At 37.8% G+C, this 13297-nt stretch overlaps 1 protein-coding gene across 8 annotated transcripts in view; it reads left to right on the top strand.

Moving 5' to 3' along the window:
* grid2 (glutamate receptor, ionotropic, delta 2) overlaps positions 1–13297 on the top strand; it is a 407738-nt gene that overhangs the window by 349753 nt on the left and 44688 nt on the right. For all 8 annotated transcript variants that reach the window (XR_007137759.1, XR_007137758.1, XM_047800191.1 and 5 more), the window contains one exon: positions 9215–9353. Coding sequence is in view for 6 of the 8 variants with exons in the window: in XM_047800191.1 (XP_047656147.1) it covers positions 9215–9353 (139 nt within the window). In the remaining 2 variants the exon portion in view is untranslated. The remainder of the gene's footprint in view (positions 1–9214; positions 9354–13297) is intronic.

Below are 13297 nucleotides of genomic sequence, written 5' to 3'. Positions count from 1 at the left end.
GGACACCATGAAAGCATAGCGCCTGTACCACCTAGTGGTAAATGCTTATATAAACTAGTGTTATTTTAGCAGATTATTGAACCCGCTTGCCTTCTAGGAAACTGCAAATGAAATATTAATAGCCTGAATGTGTAATCTGCTTGTCACCAGCAACCCAGCTAGCAATTGAATCACCCCTGATTCCCCTGGAACTTCTAATATTTTTCTAACAACAAACCCAGGATAACCTGTGACTCTGAAATTCTTTAAGAAGGAAGATATTCAGAAGGTGAGGCCTGTGAAAAGGAAATGCTTGCATTTATAAGAGTGATAGTTCAGAGGAATTATATGTATGTTTGAATAATATGTGTAGTATGAAGGCGATGTCAGTCAGTCAGTCATGCATCCTTGTTTTCAGCCTTTCACAACTTTCTTCCTTTAAAGCGTTTTTGCTACATCATTCCCGTTTTACTGATGGCCTGGACAAAGTTCCTGTACTGTGGAAGGCATTGTTCAGTGTCCCAGTGGCAAAGAATGGACAACTTGCATGCCTAAGTAATCACAAACTTGTAGCACACACTTTATAAGCTGGTCTTGGTTGACTTTAAGACCCTTGGATAATCCATCATTGGACCCCTGCAGTTTGACTGTCCACCCCATGATGGTGTGGATGATGCAGTGATCTATATGATGCAGAGGGTGTGGATTAAGTGTAGTCATTATTGTTTAGTGCTTTCAGCATAGTACAGTCAGTGCTGCTAGGAACAAAGAAAGTGAAATACTGGGGTGTGCTCCAAGGATGCCATGGATCACAGAACACCACAGCAACAACAGTCACTATCAAAGAGAGTCAGGTTTCTTGAGGGCTTTTCACTCTGCATCAGGTTATTGTTGTTCTAAACCCTGCTTTCTACCCAGTGAAGAGGAATGTTTCACACTTGTAATTTAAAAGCGAGGTTAGCACCACTTTTTACCTGGGTTGATGAAACCCTGCTGCTCTGAAGCAGGGCTAGCATCTCCTTTGCTGGAGGATTTACATACCAACATTTTTTTTCACTGCTGCAAAAGAGTAAGACAGGTCGTTATTCAGACCTGTCGTGCCTTGTATTTATCCAGTCATAGTTGCTCACACTGCAAATATGCAAATAAGCATGTTAACCCAGAGTTAACCCAAAATACAGTGTGAAATGTTTAACAATAGAACACAGGATTCTATTTAGGGTGGGTTATTTCAAGTGTTCGCAAGCCATCTGAGGTGATAAACAGACTGAATCCAGCTCACAGTACCACAATACATCAAGGTCAGTACTTTACTGTGCTCCCAATACCAACAACTAGCAGGTGACTCAGACTGCTAACATTGAACTCTCATGTTGTAAAGATGATAAAGAGACTGGCCTTGTTCCATATCATCCACTGCTTAATCCATCATGGGACTACCTGCTGTTTTCAGCTTTTCAGCTTCATATCAATGTGGATGTTGCAGGGATCTGCTGTATATGCTGTATAGGGTTTACTGGAAAAACTGGGTGGATTATGTGCAGTCATGCTTTCCCAGTGTGTTAATCACTATCTAGCCAGCAGTGCATGGAAAGCCACTGGGTAAATGCAGGTTTCTGCCTCAAAGATTGCATGGACTGATTAGCCTATCTTGCTCTGTGAGCACTGTGTGCACAGTCTAAAGCACAGTGTACTGTATAAGAAAGGGGAGTGAGCAACCCAATTGCCCCTCAGGTGATTGTACTGTATCTGCTCAGCCACTACAAACCTTTACTTTACAGTACTCTACAACTCTGAGTCATGTGACCTGCAGAAATTCTCAGATGTTTCTACTATTGTGAGATATATGGAGGATGGACAGGGGGCATGGTATAAGACTGCCTTAACAACCTTGCTTACTGTCTATGTAACTTGTATATGTGTGCAGATGTTTAGAGACCTCAGTGAAAGAAATCAAAGAATGGATACAATTTGACTAGTCAAAGATGCTGATAGGGGGCACAGTGTTTTAATGGTAAGCTTGTTTGCTTAGCACCTCTGAGGTTGGGGAATTGATTCTTGATCAGTTTGTATGTGTGCTCCATTCTTTAGGCGTTTCCTCCGAGTGCTCTGGTTTCCTCACCAGTCCAATGACGTGATTTGTAGGCTGACTGGCATGTCTGAAAGAGTCTGAAGAGCATGTGTGAAGTTGCTTGATTGTGCCTGGAGATGGGTTGGCAACCCGGCACTCTGAGACTCGCTCTGAGTCCTCTGGGATAGATTCCAGACTTCCTGCAGCCCTGTGGAATATAAGTGTTAGAGAAAATGGATGAATGAATGAGATAATGCCAGATATAATATATCTCAAATGCACTGAGCTGTGAATTGCATGGTCATTGTTATCTCTCTGGAAACTCTGCATTAGCATATCTAAATGGTGAGGCACAGCTAGAGCTGGTGGCTTGGGATCCTGTTGGAGAAGTTCCTATTACGATTACAGCCCAAATTTTTGTAGAAATACATATAAAAAACATTGGGAAAAATTTAGACCACTTATGTATGTACAATATAAGCTTTATCCCTCTTGGAAGTTGACCTGCATGAATGTCTTCAAATTTCCAGACTAAATGTAATCTCTGTAAAGCAGGAATTTAAATTTTAACTGTCTCCCTTTGTAATGTTCTGCCTCTTGTTAGGAGAGTAAAAAATGTGTTGAACAAAAGTCTCTGCTCCCTCAAAAAGCATGTTTTTTCCACTCCTGCACCCTCTGGATGTTTTGATAGCATCAAGTTGTCAGTGTGCATCACATCATGACAAGCAAACAGAACAAAGATGATACTTTTAGCCAAGTGCATTTCAATTGTCTAACGTGAGCTGCTGTGCTCCATACTATAGATCTCGTCAGCGGAGGATGTCTGTCATTGTCAAGGCTGAATGAATATGCATATGCATTCAGAGGGAGATGGTGTTCCCTTCGGATAGTGTTCTAAAGGGACCATGACTGAATGTCTTCTTCATTCTAATGAGAAGGAGCTTGTTCACCTCACTCACTGTGACTTGGGTTTAGTTGGTTCAATGTCAACCGAGTCTCACAAAATAATTAGTGGAGGGGACGCATGCTTATGAATGTATGTTCTTAGATATTATGAAAATATAATATGCTTCATATAGGAGTGAAATACACTTTAAACCAATGAAAGAGGCTATATTTTTGTTGGTGATGTAACAAAAGTTTTCTTATGCACGATGATCATGTCATTTCTCCAATTTATATCGCTTCCTTTATAAACATTTTAGCTTTCTACAGCATTTCACAAAAAAACAGTTCAGCTCAGTGAATGTAGCATTGTGTGACACACATCACTCAGCACCATTCCTCAGCACTGGTCTGATGACTGGATGATAAGGTGTTCATTCCTGTTAAACATTTATAATTGTTATTGCACTTCCAGTTGACATAATTTCATGAAAAATGTGTTTGCTCTTCCACTGTAGTTGAGCTTTGGTGGCAGCGAAATCTCATTCTTGGTTGTACAGGCTTAGCTAGGAAAATGTTTTGAGCCCAAGGCTAGATTGTGTTCACAGATGATACACACTGCAGTCACTTTTTGTTGTTGTTGTTTCCTTCCTCCTGCATGCCTGAAGCTTGCTACATTCCCATCCAGCGAACGGAAGCTGAAGAAATATGTACTGAGGCACACCTTAGAGTTTATTTATTTCTATTTAGATTATTTATAATGCTGAGAGCTCAAGGGTGGCTGCATGGTGAGATAGAGGCTTATGTGCAAAGGCCACACTTCTGCCTGCTAAACTATATGCAAATTGAAGGAATTAGGTGCCAACTAGCCTAATAATGGGATAGTTGATGACTTGAATAAATTTCAGTGATATACACACACATGTATTTATGTGTTCAGACCCACTCACACATCCAAACCTTCTGCAAATGGCACCATGCCAGGAATAATGATATGGTGGGAAACATTTCTGCAGCAAACACTGCAGCTACTGTAATTAGGAATTACAACAATCAGTGGTCAAGTTAAAACATTCAGGTTTTTTAATAAACTAACTAGATGCATAATGTTTAATGTGACATACATTTTTTATATAATATTTTTATTTTAAGTATAAATGTTCATTTTGTAAATAAAAATACAGTTTAAACAGTTTTACAGTGTAAACATTAAATAATGTATTATTAAGTCTTTTTAGCAATTAGATTATAGGTTTGATTAAGTCAGTACACTTTATTGTAAGCATCTATAGTATCTTTTTCAGAAACACTGTCGGATGCGTTTGTTTTTTTATTCTGAATATCAAGCCAGATACAGTATGTTGAATAAGACTTTTTTGACAAAATAACACATTGATTTAAGTCCCCAGCAATTGAATTCTGAAATGAATTCTTTTCAAAATCACAGGAGTGACGGCATGGTGAAGTTGACTAAATTACACTCAAACCAGTAGCCGTTAAAGCCGAACCATTTACATTACATTTACATTTACAGCATTTGGAAGATGCCCTTAGGTGCTTAAACATCTCTCATTTTATACATTAATGCTGGTTCACTAGGTTACATACTTAAGATACCATGAGTTTAAAACATTGTTCAAAGTTACAATGAAAAAGTTTCATTCCTCTTCAGTAACCGGCGACTGATAAGCAGAAGATGAGCGCCGCAGCGAGCGAGGAAATTGTAAATAAAAGAGGAAAAGTCAGCTCGCCAGTATGGCAGTTGTTTGGATATTATAACTAGGGCTGAAACGATTTCTCGAGTAACTCGATTACAAAAATTGTTCGAGGCAAATTCCTCTGCCTCGAAGCCAGCTCATGTCACGTTATTGTGCAATTATTTTGTGTGTGTGTGTGTGTGTGTGTGTGTGTGTGTGTGTGTGTGTGTGTGTGTGTGTGTGTGTGTGTGTGTGACAACGCGCTTATGTAAAAGCAGAAGGAGACGCGTGGAGTTAGCAGTCTTTTGATTTGAGGGCGTGTGCACGTTCGGGCTGGAAAATGGAAGGGCGCGATAACAATGTCAATGAGCGAAGAGAAGAAATAAACAGGAGAAAACGACAGAAAATGTCCAAGGTTTGGGACACCATTAGAGCGTCTGTTTTCAGGAGCAGGAAACATTTCTTCAAAGCGCAGGGCAAGCCTCAATTCTGAGCATGTTGATACCTTTTTTCGTTGCAATCACATGCTCTTTTAAAGCACACGTTGAGAGAGAGAGAGAGAGAGAGAGAGAGAGAGAGAGAGAGAGAGAGAGAGAGAGAGAGAGAGAGAGAGAGAGAGAGTCAGTCAACTTTGTCATTGTTCACAGTACAGAGAAACAACGGGTAGCTAAATGTTTATTTTGATAGAAAATATTGTTGTATGCATTGCATACTATGCATTTAAAAAATAAAATTTAATTTTTCTAAAAAAAAAAAAAAAGGAAACCTATTAGTTATTCATTTTAAGAGACCCATCTTATTTTCTCTTGTATGTTTAATATTGCTCTTTAATTAAGCAAACATATATTTTATCCGATTACTCAATTAATCAATGAAATTTTAGTAATCGATGAAATATTGAGTTGAATACGCGATTACTAAAATATTCGATAGCTACAGCCCTAATTATAAGTCGACAAAAATATACTTGAATAGTTCAACTTCAAGTACAGTATGATTAGAGTATGAATAAATTGAGTTACTTTTTCATATTTCTGCAGGTTTTATATTTCAAACAATGTTACTGTACTGTATCAGGTCTGTTTTTCATATTACAGATGTATCTCAGTCTACCTCAGTTTTATTTATGTTTACAAAACACTGCACATATTTTAAAACACTTTATTCACAAGAAGGTGAACAGCTAGTGAACTTCATAGCACTAAACTTGCACTAAATTCTCAGGTTCCTCTATATTTAACACTTTGCACTATTTTATTACACTTTATTAAGCATTTCTTACATTTTATTTCATTTTGCACCTTAAATGTTAAGAGATAATTGTTAAGTGTTCATTGTGGTTTTAGACTTATGTTTACATTTTATTTATTTGAGGTTTCCTGGTTGTTGACATTTCTGTCTTAATAACTGAGGGGATTATGATAAGAGGAAGGTTTAGCTTAAAATAAAAATGTTTAAATTTAATATATTTTTCTCCTGGTCCTTATTTTAAATGGGTCATAAAAAAGTTCAATCTATATCGATATCGACTGATATGAAATACTGATATCGTGATACAGTTTTCGGCCATATCGCCCAGCTCTAGCGAGAACTTAGGCAGGTTGAAAACAAGCCGTGCAGCTGCATTTTGGATCATTTGCAGAGGACGGATTGCGTTCATAGGTAGACCTGCCAGCAGTGCATTGCAGTAATCCAGTCTTGAAATGACAAGAGACTGAACAAGTTCATGAACAAGAACCCCACTCAAATTAGATAGTAGTTTGGAGCCCAAACTAAATATTTTTACATTTACAGCATCTGGCAGATGCCCTAATCCAGAGTGACTTAAAATTTCTTTCATTTTATACAACTGAGCAATTGAGGGTTACGGGCCTTGCTCAGGGGCCCAGCAGTGGCAGGTTGGCGGACCTGAGATTTGAACTCATAACCTTCATAACCACTAAACTACCACATTCCCATGAAATATGGAGAATGACAAAAAGTATAATGAGCGTTGTATTTCAAAGTTGGAGGAATTTTACGGCCACTTTCACCCACATCTGTCCACATTAAAACAGAAGATAACTTTCCAAAGTGTCTTTGGAGTTGCCGTATGTTTGGCCCATGATCAGCTGTCAGATGGTGACATCGAGTTGCCGTGACCTGGGTGGGAGGCATCAGACATGTCTGAGTGTGGCTTATAATGAATTTGAAATATTACAATATTTGATTAAACTATATTATATAATTAGACTAATGGAAAAGCTCAGACATTCTAAAAATAGAATCAGTTGTCTGAGGTAGAAAGATATTCTGCCAGTGATTGATATATAATATAGAAACGTACCATATAAACATAGCATATAGCACATTACTACTATATATATATATATATATAGTACTCTGATGAACACCCATTAAATGATAGTTTAGTTCAGCCTCTCGAGAAGAGAGAGCAAGCAGAATGCCCCATCTACTCACCTTCATCATGGACCTTTTGACCATATAGTTTCTACCCTGAAGTTAATACAATTGAGCAGTGCGTGATATTCCAGTGATATTTAATTTTTGTTTAGTAAGTACATTCATTAAGATCTATTATGGAAACTCATTAAAGCCGAAGTAATCTTTTGAGACAGCAAGAGTTTTCTGTAGCAATTTGTTTAATAGTTGTCCCTGAACTTCAAGCATCTTTGTTTGCAGATTTATGTTCGGTAAGCGTGCGCCTATTAACGGTCTAGAAAAACATTTCTATCTGGTTCCCTAACTAACCCTTAAATATGAGCAAACACAATAGAGTTCTTTTGGCTATAGATCTCTTTGTCTGAGGCCACTCTCAGAGTGAATGCTTACTGTGAGGGACTGAGTGGCGTGTATCACGTCTGGCCTCCTACTGAATAAAAGAACAGGGCATGAGGAACCTGCTGGATATAGTGCCTGCTGATTTTGATGTGCGTAGCGGGGTGGTTTTGAATCTCAGTCATAAGTCTCCTAGATAAAAGCTACATTACTGTCTGGGTCATTTTTCTAAAGATCAACATCCTGCAGTCAGAAAAAAAGGGATGCAATCAGCTTTCTTTCTGGGCCAGTTGTAGCAATATCCACTGCCATGAAAGTGTCCTATTCGCTTTTTACCCAGCCTTTTTGCAAATCCTCCTCCTTGATAATTCACTGCAATATACTGGGTATACTCTGCTTTTTCTTGGACGAAGGTGTTGCAAGCTAACAGTCGTCTCTGATCTGGTGCTCTATGATAGATTGTTAGGGTTTCTTTTTCTTTTCTCTTTGTTCTCATATAGCTCTGACACTTTTACCTATGCAATAACCCCTGCCTTACTGATGAGGCCAAGGTTTTTAATATCATATCCACAGAGAATGTCAGTATGCTTATGAAAAATTGCTGCAGCAGTTATATTTGTGGGGGAAAATCTCTCCAGACCTTCAGAGGGACCTCCTGACAGTTCCTCTAATTTAAAAGTCCAAAAACTTTCATTTCATGCTAAAGCATCAAGATAAGTAAAAAAGAATTGACCTTTAAAGACATTTCCAAGCCATAAACTTGCTCAATCTATGGACACGCCATAAATAAGAAGATTTGAAAAGGGATTCTCCAGAGGACATTGTAACTAATGTGGGTCCTGATTGCTTTCCTGCCTGCATTAGGATGTGGAAAGAAGAACATATGAGTGCAAAGGAGATATTCATCTCAAACACAGCTAATCTGTGTGAACTACAATAGATTCTTATTGAGCTTTGACTAAGAGAAGTGAATGGTACAGTACACAGACAGCTGGGGTGATTTCCCCGCAAGTCACCAGGATGAATGTTTAACCTTAGCCATAAACATAACAGAAAAATAAATTCAAATGGACAAATTCATCACTGGATTATGTCCAGTCCTGTACAGCTTCTGTCCTTAGAAGTGCCAGCGGTGGCTTTCAGTTTAGATTCAGAAGCTTCCCTGCATTTCTGATTAGAGACATACGCTATAGTTTTCATGCTACTGCTATATGTAATGTGATGATATCAAAAAGGCCATGCAGTAACTGATACTCTGTAAAATGTAGCAGTGAAAAGTAAACATAAATATTAAAAAAAAAATGAAAGAATATGTTAGAAATGAAAGAAATAAAATAAAAAAAACGCTGCATAATGCACTGTATCACTTCTTCTGAAGGTACAACCTTTCTACAATTAGTATGTACATTTTACATGAAAAATGTGAATGTAGGGCCCTTAAAATACATCAAATCTAACAGTGGAACGAAAAAAATTGCCTGGATAAATTTTAGAATTATTGGTCCACAAGTTATTCAGGGTGGACTTTAACCCTTTAACTTTAAAGGAGCTTTGTGAATGAAGTAATGTTGCAAACATCACAGGTTTATTCAGGCAAGTTTACATGTGTATTGTATGTCAAGACAAAACTGATAATTTATTGAAAACATTTTTTTTATTATTTACATTTTCTGACTTACTTGGTCAATATATCATTCATTAACAGATGATCTCTCTCTCTCTCTCTCTCTCTCTCTCTCTCTCTCTCTCTCTCTCTCTCTCTCTCTCTCTCTCTCTCTCTCTCTCTCTCTCTCTCTCTCTGTAGGTGGAGAAGTACCATATACCACTCTGGCCACGAGGTTGATGATGGGTGTTTGGTGGCTCTTTGCTTTAATTGTTATTTCTTCCTATACGGCTAATCTGGCAGCCTTCCTCACCATCTCACGCATTGAGAACTCCATCCAGTAAGTGTCTGCAATAATGTTTCTATTAACACAGCCCTGCACTTACCTTCGAGACCATCATTGCATTTTTGTATTGGGGAAAATGATATCAGAATTGTTTTCTCCCTCGCCTCAATTTCTAGGCAATGCTATTATCTGGGCTTGAGCAAACTTGTATCAATTCTCCTCTTGTATCCTAAAGGGAGGAACAAAAATCATTCTGTATCCCAGATACAATTGCATGGGATCCAGATGGAAAACTGTACTGCCACATTGATGAATGTGAACAAGACAAGCAGGATAAAGAACATTCAAGCTAGTGTAACATTCGTCATTCTCCTCACTATAAGTGAGGAGAAGCCAAAATAAGTTAATTGTATCCATCACTCCCAAGACACACTCATGCAAACACAAGTGTGTGTCACACGCAGACAAATCAGGCAAGCAAGGCTTTATGGGTAGGCTGTGTGTAAACAACTGAGACCCAAACACCACGTTGGTCATCCAAAGTGAGTATGAGTATGAAGCTGTATGTGTGTGATGTTCTCATGTGGGACAAGGTTTTCATTATTTTACCATTAGGTCTATGATTTATGGTTGAATAACTACTGTATATCCATGCCCAGGTAACTCGTAGAGAGGCAGCAGAAGAGCTCAAGGGCACACTCATAAACATACACAGGGGAAATCACATGAGTATATATAATAAACTGTGCATAGCTCAGGGCCTTCCTTTGTTACATCGAGGTCTCTAATCTAGCATGGTTATTAGACTAATCATATTCCACAACGCCTAGCAGTGATAGAGTTAATTGTGCTTGTACAATATTTTATATTACTAAACAGCTAAATATGAGGAGGCCGAGTAGGGAAATTAATGCAGCATTTTTTTCCCTCGCTTTGTTTATTTTCACTTGCATTAGATTGTCATTAATGAGCCTGTGCTTAGATCACTTGCTTCTGCTTCTATGCAGCTAATTAGGATTTCCATAAATTTAAATGCATTATCTGTTAATGTGTAGACAGTGATGGGGTCATTACAGTCTTAATTACAGCCTAAACTCCACCCCATGGGTCTGTTGTGTTTAAAAGTGAGAGACGAACCATGCCTGTCAAGAAGCATTGAAATATTTATGAAAAAAAATGTCACTCAGATCTCATAATTAGATAGTTTTGGGTTATTGACTGGAGTTTGTTTATTAGCTACAGTAGATAGGCTCTAAGGGTTGTATTCAGATTTGGCGAATTAAAAAGGTACATTAATATATACTGTATGTGGGAAAAACTGAGTCCTGCGTCAGTTTTTGCAAGCAATTAAGCCTGGGCAACTCAATTCTGGTTATTAAAATTAGCTGCACGTAGTTCACAACACCCGAGGTTGTCAGATTTTTCATCAGGTGCATGAGATGGGGTTTTTAACACACTCTAAATTGTGTTTAAACACAAGCACTTGCTTTTAATCTACAAAAACTATCAGAAAGGAAGTGAAGACTGGAGACATAGATCACATTTTATCCCATTGCAGTCACAACCTTGGTGTTACATAAAAGCAGGGCACGAATAGAAATAAAGGTTAATATAATGACCCATCAATTAAAAGGTGGTTAGCAATGTGGTAAATAACCAACAGAGACTAGCGTATTGCCAATATGTTGCTGCCAGAATAGTCCTAGTTTTAATTGCCACATTAATCATTGCCAATTTTAATAATATGGGTTCCGCTCTCATTTCTTGGCATCAATTGAAATATGTGTGTTTGTGTGTGTGTGTGTGTGTGTGTGTGTGTGTGTGTGTGTGTGTGTGTGTGTGTGTGTGTGTGTGTGTGTGTGTGTGTGGTGTGTGTGTGTGGGTGTGTGTGTGTGTGGGTGTGTGTGTGTGTGTGTGTGTGTGTGTGTGTGTGTGTGTGTGTGTGTGTGTGTGTGTGTGTGTGTGTGTGTGTGTGTGTGTGTGTGTGTGTGTGTGTGTGGTTACATTGGTTAAATTCTGAGCTGACCAAGCTCTACTCAATTCTTATTTTTCAATCTGTATAAAATTCTGCCCTTGAGATACGCATTGAAATATGCTGCCTCATCTGTTCTCCTCCATTCCAGGGAATTTACACCAACAATTTCAATAAATAAATTACAGGTGTCATTTTTATGTATTTACTGTTGGCCTCAAATGCCTTTGCTTAGTTTTATAGTTTTCCCATTTACAATGTGTCTCTATAAAACATAAATTTCCCAAAAATCAAAACATAAATGTGTTTTATTTATTGTTTTTTTTAATGGTTAGATCAGATTGTTAGATAGTGGTGCTGGACTTAATTCTGCTGCTCAATCGAGACGATAAACATATGCACTTGGGATTTTATATGCACCTCTGCTAAAGACATTCATGGTCAATACATTTTGTGTTACCTCAGCCATCTTATCTGTAAGACTTCATTTCAAAATAACAGTCAAGAGACAATAGTCAAGCTTTTATTTACTATAGCAGCTTTCAGTTGGTCAAACTTTTAAAAACAAATTGGTAGTATTTGTTGGCCTTGTCTGTTTGTGTGACTTGTTTGATATTTTGATCCATCGTAGCTTGCAAGTCTACTCAATGATTTATTTCCTAGTTATTTTTGTAACTAGTTATTTTTAACATTGTGTGTGTGTGTATATATATATATATATATATATATATATATATATATATATATATATATATATATATATATATATATATATATGCGTGTGTGCGTATATGCAAGTTTGAGGGAGTTTAATGTGCCCCGGTCGTGCTGATTCTGCCGAGAATGCTAATTCTAACGTTTACCTGCTGGGTAACAAAAGCAAAAAAACTTCTCAAAAAGAGAAACTCATTTACATTGTTCAGTCAAATAGGTTCCACAGCAAAGTGCCTCCATTTGGTTATTTAGCTCATTCTACTTCTGACAGAATAAAGAACAGCAACTAGAGAATATCTCAGTGGCTTTTTTTAAACTACAGGGTAATGTTCATTTTCGGGAATCATGTCGAAAAAAAAAGGATTTTAATGTGGGTTACTTCAGGTTTTTTTTCCATGAGTGGTTTGGATAAGGTAGGTTTTGTTCTGAATGAGATAAAAGGATGTCTATGCAATATAGTGTGTTTTAGAGTGTCTGCTAAATATAACTCGCATACTCTCAGTACTAGGACTATAAAAAGCACCATATAAGAAGAATGGATCAAATAAGCACCAAACACATAATATTTGAGTAGTGTAATCAGACCTATTTCATGTACATGTTTGGTGACTAATTTGCAGCTAAAGGTCTTCAGTGGGCGGCTCCTATGGCATCATGAACTCTGTTAAATATCACTAAATAACACAACATTTTTGCAAATTGATTTTGTTAACAGCACAATAATCTCAAAAATAACAGTGAGATGATTAAATAAAGTAACATTGTGCAATGACCATCACTATTGTTGGATTTGAATGCTACTGAAAACCACAGAACTAGAGAAGCTAGAAATGTGCTGCCTGAAACATTAATCTAAAATACATTTACATTTATGGCATTTGGCAGATGCCCTAACTCAGAGTGACTTAAATTTCATCTCGTTTTATACAACTGAGCAATTGAGGGTTAAAGGCCTTGCTCAGGAGCCCAGGAATGGCAGCGTGGTGGACCCGGGGTTCAAACTCACAACCGTCTATTCAGTAGGCCAACACTTTAACCACAAGGCTACCACATTTACCCCACAGTTACTTTTACAGCATTTGGCAGACGCCTTTTTCCAGAGCGACTTTCATTTTATCTCCCCCTCTCTTTTTTTTTTTAAAATACAACTGAGTAATTTAGGGTTGAGGTCCTTGTCCAAGGGCCTTGTTTGGACTCACAACCTTCCAATTGGTAGTCCAACATCTTAACTAGGCTGCCACATCCCCATCTAAATCATCTACTAGTGTCTCGAACCTTGTTAGAGATTACAGGAAGAGGTGTAGTGCTGATA

This window comes from Tachysurus fulvidraco, chromosome 14, assembly GCF_022655615.1.
Source record: "Tachysurus fulvidraco isolate hzauxx_2018 chromosome 14, HZAU_PFXX_2.0, whole genome shotgun sequence".
Classification (NCBI taxonomy): Eukaryota; Metazoa; Chordata; class Actinopteri; order Siluriformes; family Bagridae; genus Tachysurus; species Tachysurus fulvidraco.
Note: the sequence above shows the minus strand (reverse complement) of the source record. Positions and strands in the feature narration are given on the sequence as shown.